At 44.5% G+C, this 6949-nt stretch overlaps 1 protein-coding gene across 1 annotated transcript; it reads right to left on the minus strand.

Moving 5' to 3' along the window:
• Positions 1-1049: 1049 nt before the first annotated feature.
• Positions 1050-5675, minus strand: LOC121323990 (60S ribosomal protein L19). The gene is made up of 6 exons (XM_041265355.1): positions 5583-5675; positions 3762-3859; positions 2985-3107; positions 2257-2377; positions 1827-1937; positions 1050-1223 (listed from the first exon to the last, which is right to left on the minus strand). Exons 1-6 carry the CDS (start codon positions 5585-5587, stop codon positions 1100-1102), a joined length of 582 nt encoding a protein of 193 aa, XP_041121289.1. The 5' UTR covers positions 5588-5675; the 3' UTR covers positions 1050-1099.
• Positions 5676-6949: the final 1274 nt, after the last annotated feature.

Here is a 6949-nt window from a genome sequence, read left to right on the forward strand (position 1 = left end):
GTAGCCGGCTTGTCACCAAGGTAGTCTCTGCTTCTTCGAAAGCCGTGTCCGGTTAAGAACGCCCATCGTGCATCTATCTCCTCTCGGGTAGCTAGAACCAGCGTGGGCCGCCAGTGTGAAAGGAGCTTCAGGAGTGACGATTAGTGTAAAATGAAGGTAGTCATCACTTACATATCCGAACCTGTATAATGCTGACTTGTAACGGTTAAACTAGTGTGATGCATGTCCGATTATTTCATCGGACTTTTCAGTCTATGCAGGTGAACACGTTGGAATCTACCCTCGCACACATTTCGTACGGAAAGATAACATGACTTTCATTTGAGGAACTGGTGCGACGATGATTCATAGAAATTTATTAGCGTAGGTGTTGGGGTGGGTAACAGCAGTAAAAGACAAAAACGGAACGAAAAAAATGCAATGTCAAAAATACATAGCTGAAAAATATGCTTCCATTTAAGTGTACTGTAGTTATTTTTGTTGGGATTATACTTAACAGAAGTACTATTTTAATTTGGAATGATAACTGCCAATATCACTTGCCAAAAGAAAGCTGTGGACACATCAACTAATACAGTACAGACTTAAATCTGGTATGTATTGTAGCAGTATGTAAAATTCCGTTAACAACCCAACAGGAAAATGAAATCAAAATGTTACCCATGCACTGAACTGTTAAAACAAGACAAAGATGCAGTCCCTGTTTCCACTAGCAGAGGGAGTCTGCCAGTTTCTGCAGGGGTCACATTGCAAATAGAACACTGAGACCATTTTGAAAAAAAAAAAGTATGAAATTTAAAAACTAAAGTTAAACGTTTTTTAAAATGCAACTTAGTGCAATTTCCTGGAAAATAAGGTGGCATATCTAATATATTTCACAGATTAACTCTTGAAATGTTTGTCCATCTCACCCATTTAAAACACACATCACATTCTGAAAAGCACTGCAACAGTTTGAGCTGGTGTCAGACCAGGGTTCAGGCTGCAGACAGGGTGGGTTGAGATCAGCAGGGGGTGTGTGGGTAGTGCAAGAAGACAGACACGCAGAGCACTTTTTCTGTACACTTTATTATTGTGGCAGGCAGGGGAGGACAGGTGTTTATTTCTTGCTCTCCTCCTCCTTGGACAGAGTCTTGATGATCTCCTCCTTCTTGGCGGCCAGGCGCTCCTCACGGCGCCGACGGGCTTCCTTAGTCTTGGACCTGCGGGCCTCGGCCTGGTCACTGCGGGGTGGAGAGGGGGGCAGGGTGAGTGAGTGAGCAAGCGAGAACAAAAGAAATACACACAATTCACGCATTACTGACTAGGCCTGATCCCACTGCTGTTCAAGTAGTTTATCCAAGTGTAAAACCACCCTTAGGCAATTCAACTACATCTACAGAGCAGATAACAATCCAGGACTACAGTACCCAAACCTGACCCTATAGCTGCTACATTTGAATAGATCAATCTGATGAAGACTGGCATAGCCCAAGCCTTTTCCTTCGTTTATCTGAGACCGGAGACACTGCCCCAGCTGGGTGCATCAGGAGGGTACTGTCCAGACCTGGGCTCAATTAGAATTACAACCCAATTGTTTGCTTAAACTGCAGTTGCAAAGCTTTTTTAGGACTGCAATGAGTTACAAGTACATACATTTGCAGGTTACACTTCTCTTCAAAACAAATGATGTCACAACTAACAATCAGTTATATGGTACAATTACACAGGTGTGCCAAGGTTCATTTACACTGGAATTACACCGAATGCCAAGTTTCACAATTAGAATGTTAATGGACCCCAGGTCTGGTGCTGTCCCTGCTATATAAAATGAGGAGGGCACTCACGCCAGGAGCTTCTTGCGAGTCTTGTCTGCCTTCAGCTTGTGGATGTGCTCCATCAGGATGCGCTTGTTCTTGAAGACGTTTCCCTTCACCTTCAGATACAGGCTGTGGTACCTGCGGGGAGGGGAAACAGACAAGTAACCCAAATCAGCTAGAGGTAGCACACGGACTGAGATTAAATTGGTTTTAAGACATGTAAATGTTTCTGATCCCCGACTGGCGGCATGATGCATCTTTGAGCAATGTCGTTTTTAATGTGAAATTCCCCGCTGTAAATAAAGCCTCTCAGTGGGTTTATTACTGGTTAAAGAATGAATACAAAAAATCTGCTTAATCTACAAAACTGCCTGCGACGGCTGGGTTACAGGTGCCGTGGTGTGAAATCGGAGCCTCGACACCGAAGGGCTGCCCTGCAGTGACCCGGTTTGCTTACATGTGTCTGTCGATCTTCTTGGACTCACGGTACCGGCGCAGCAGACGGCGCAGGATTCTCATGCGGCGCATCCAGCACAGCTTCTCTGGCATACGGGCATTGGCAGTACCCTTTCTCTTACCTGGAGAAGGGAGGGGAGGAGTGGAGAGATTCTCAGGATACTGGTACCGAGTCACGCTTAATCACTGGGATCTTTTAAAAAGACCTGATGAAAGTGCAAGATCAATCAGCTGCTCGGAACTGGACGAGCTCCGATGGTTCGGGAATTCTCTTATGTCCTGAAATACCTGCACTGCAGTACAGCAAATACTGATGCTACATTTCAGCATCTATCCAGGTCACCTTTGTACTGTGATACTTCCCACAAGTTAGCTTTTTGATCTTAATCAAACAACATAACTGACATGCGAGCTGCGCTGGAGATCGTAACCAATATTAAAGTTGTGGTGTTTTTTTTATATATTTTTTTTAATTTTTAAACCAAGATTTAAAGTTCAAAACCAAATGCGGCAGACTGATTCCCATGTTAATACAGGAATTAATTTGCATCAATATGCAAGCTGCATGCTAGCTGCAATATATGCCATTAAAAATCCAAGACTAGAATTTTAGATGGTGTTTGTAAAGGATGTTTTTGAAGGGCTTTGAATTATTTTTTTACGAAGTTATTAAACCAAGTGAAACAACCCGCATTGTAAAGACACTGCTCTCTGCACCCCGCTACTCACCGATGCCCATGTGCCGGCCTTTGCGGCGAGCCAGCGTGTTTTTCCTGCAGCGAGCGCGCGAGTGCACAGTCACCGGCTTACGGATGATGAGCCCATCCTTCACCAGCTTGCGGATCTGCTGGCCTGTGGGGAGAGGAGGGGAGAAGAGACTTTACATGACAGATCAACGTGGTGAACTGCAAGAGGCTGTGTAGGAAAACAGGGATGAAGAGAGAATCTGGGAACAACAAGCACTAATACTGCACGGGTGCACAGCATCAAGTCTATAAAATACCCGATTAGGCGTTCAGTTGGTTACTCAGGGGAATGAGTAGCATCTGGCTCGAACAGCGCGCTACACCACTGTACTACAGGTTCTTAACCTGTATGGGCTGAACTGAACAGTATTATAGTAGGGCTCTGATAACCCTGCTTTGAATGAACAGATTTTCATCACAGTATGAACAAGCCTCGCCTGCAAATCTGGGTTTACCAACAGAAGTTTTCATGTAGCTATAAAAAAGTGAGCTTGTTAAACTCCTGAATAAAATTAATTCAGGAAAGTCATTTGGCCACCTGATGTTGCACAAAAAAAATAAATACTGGAGTAGTGAATTAGTGAAGAGGCCCTTCCAGGAAAATATAGTACTTCCACTGCAGTTTACCGTCAACATGACCAAACTGAGAATTTACAAATAAGCAATCTCAAACCGTGAAGCACAGAGTACAGCAGGGCTAGAGTGCGAGTCTGCAACTCTGCAGCAGTATCCTGGATGTGCGTGTGCGTGTTGTACTCACGGGAGTTGGCGTTGGCGATCTCATTGGTCTCGTTGGGGTCCAGCCACACCTTCTTCTTACCACATCGGAGGACACTTGATGCCAACCGCTTCTGAAGCCTGAGGATGCCGGGTGAAAAAAACACACACACAATCCAGGTCAGTCAGCAAGGTACAAGGACAGGCCAGCCTGCCGCGCACGTACACCCACACCCCCCTCCCAACCCTGCAGATCCTGTGCCAGCCTGGGCAAGGCAGCTCTAATAGGGGTGGAAACAGGACTCCCACTGCACAGCAGTTTCACCCATTCCTGGTTTTGATACGAGCTGGATTAGCCCCAGTGTGTAGGTAACAAGCTCAAGTGCATCTTAAACAACTAGTAAAACCAGGAGTGGGTGAAAGTGCTATGCAATGAGGGTCACATTTCACCCTGCTGCAGCAGGGCCATCGCAGAACTCTGCGCACTGTTTTCACAGCCCCTGGCCAGCGATAACCCTGGACTAACCAGCATAAACAGACAAGGTAATCAAAGATCAGAGAGAATCAGGCTGTCAAACCTGACAAAAACCACCCAACTTCAGAGTTAAAACCAACACCAAGTGGTAACAAAAGAAACCTCGCCTTCTTGCTGAAACGCTAATCTAATCTTTAAGCAATACTTTGTCGATGAAAAGGTATATATAATAATGAGAAAAAAAATGATGCTGATATTAGATAAACTACTGCGAAACTGCCCACAGTAACCTGGGGAGGTGTACTCTGGCAAGAGCCCAAACTAATTACTACAAATCTAATAGAAACACCAGTATTAACAATTATACATTAGCTTTCTCGCCAATAACTTAATAGATGACTTCCCCCTAGACCAGACACAATCTAAATCTATTTTAATCAAAGTTAATCAGAATTCACCCGACAAATCAGTCCATTGTAAATCAAACAAAAATTCGAATGACCGTCATTAGCCGTCTGGATTAAAAATAAAATAGTTTGCCAGATAACTACGACTAATAATATCGGTCACTGCTTTTTAAAAAAAAAAAAAAAAAAAAAAAAAACCACACACACACACCCCTATGCCGCTGTGACGCAGAACTGTGATTAAACTTACACGTGTATGACATTATTTTAATTAAGTTTTATATAGAACATTTTTAAATCCCAGCCACAAGGGTCTTCTTACAGACAGTATACTCAGGAGAGAAGTTAGCGTGCATATATGTATGTATGCATGCATGTGCCATTTAAACATGTGTCAAGCAAAATTAATAGGGTAAGTTACCACTGAAAAAAAGACAGGAGCTAAACAATTCAAACGCAGTCGCTTCTACACCACATAACAAGGGGCGGATGTGTTATAAAACACATTTACAACCAAAACATGACTCGGTTAATCTACTGCCACGCAAACCCGTTCCGAGATCGCATTTCTACTCCTGACTGACTGCCTGCTGGCGCCACGGCCTAGCGGGTACGAGACTCAGGGAGGCCATGCGTTAACTGGAGTGAAGATATACCCGGGAACCCGACACAGATTTAAAACAACGGCGTCAAAACACAACTCCACACACGCAACTGCCTCAATACCAAACCCCAAGTGCGTACCGCCATTACAGGGCGACCGCAGCGAAGGTACGTGACGGGGCGACAACATGGCACCCGCTTGCACCTAGGCGGTACTGAAACAAAACATTCCACTTTTAAAAATCATTTTCACGACTAAGAGTCGCTGGGTCTGCAGAATCTAACACCCATGAAGGCAGTTTACCGGCCCCCGCGGGTCTAGGGCGGATTTTCTCCGGTTTTGGGGTGTTTTTTGACGGAGAGCCTCAGGAGCGCTTACCTCATGGCTGCTGCTGAACGAGAGAAAAGAAAGAGTTAGCAGAGGACCGGAATCTACCATTATCAGGCCGGGGAGATCCCACTACGCCGAACTGGGTAGGGACTCGCTGAAACACACACACGGCTGGGAAGCACAAGGGCGATGAGGCTAAATACATTTTATTAAAGAGGTCTGGCTATTATGCTACGACTTTATTAAACTCAAAAATCGTTTATATAAAAGAAGACCTCGGAGAAAGAAAAAAAGCCTCACCTATCTGTTGAGTAAATGGAACGTTCCACTTCAGTTTCTGCCTCTGTTGCATGCTGGGATCAAGACAGGGGGAGGGCAACGTCTCATCCGGGCCGCAAGAAGGCGGTACTTTCACAGCACAAAATCTACCCGAATTTAACTGGTCAAGATAAAAAACAGCAAACTCCATGGAAGGAGGTTGAGTAGAGTATGACATTGCTAGCCAGACAGAAGATGTTATTGTACTATTTGTTTTTATATCGGTGGCAGGTGGATGGTACAACGTGTAGCACACACTCACAGGTGTTATGGAAATAGAATCTATAATATGTGCTAGAGGGCTGGCAGCTCAGTGGGTAGGTGCTTCCACGGTCTTTGACTTTATTGCATGAAACGTGGTCTCTGACTACTGGTGAGAGAATGGTCTTGTGATATTTACAGACTATATTATACTTACACTTTTACATTCACTACAACAGTGCATCTTTCTTTTTTTTATGGTTGCCTTTTCCTCAGTTTTCAAAATGATAAAAAAAAAGTTAGAGATTTTCCACCTTAAATACAGTGTGGCCCCATGGCACTGGATTACTGTACTGCAGGGGCCCCCCCTAGTACACCTCTGAGCTAACTGCTCAAGGACTTGTATACTCTGGAGTGAATCGTGTGACACAGAGGGGGTTCAGGCTGTAAGCAGGATGCCTGCAGGTGAGGTGAGCTGCTTCTTATATAATTACACTTATCCAGGTTTTCCCACCATGCTTTTTCCAATGGTTATACTCTGCATTTACCAGTTTGTCATGCTTCCTTAATGTGCTCCTCTGTGTGCTTTACAATGCTTCCCTATGCTTTACTGTGGCTGTGTGGTCCAGTGGTTAAAGAAACAGGCTTGCAACCACAACCAGGTCCCTGGTTCAAAGTCCAGCCTAGCCAGACTCATTGTGTGACCCTGAGCAAGTCACTGAACCTCCTTTATGTCTTTTGGGTGAGTTGTTGTTGTGAGTGACTCTGCAGCTGATGCATCGTTCACACACCCTAGTCTCGTATCTTGTAATGCACTTTGTGATGGTGGTCCACTATGAAAGGCGCTATATAAAGATTATTGTTATTATTACGTCTCTCAATGCTTCCCTATGCTT

This window comes from Polyodon spathula, chromosome 12, assembly GCF_017654505.1.
Source record: "Polyodon spathula isolate WHYD16114869_AA chromosome 12, ASM1765450v1, whole genome shotgun sequence".
NCBI lineage: Eukaryota > Metazoa > Chordata > Actinopteri > Acipenseriformes > Polyodontidae > Polyodon > Polyodon spathula.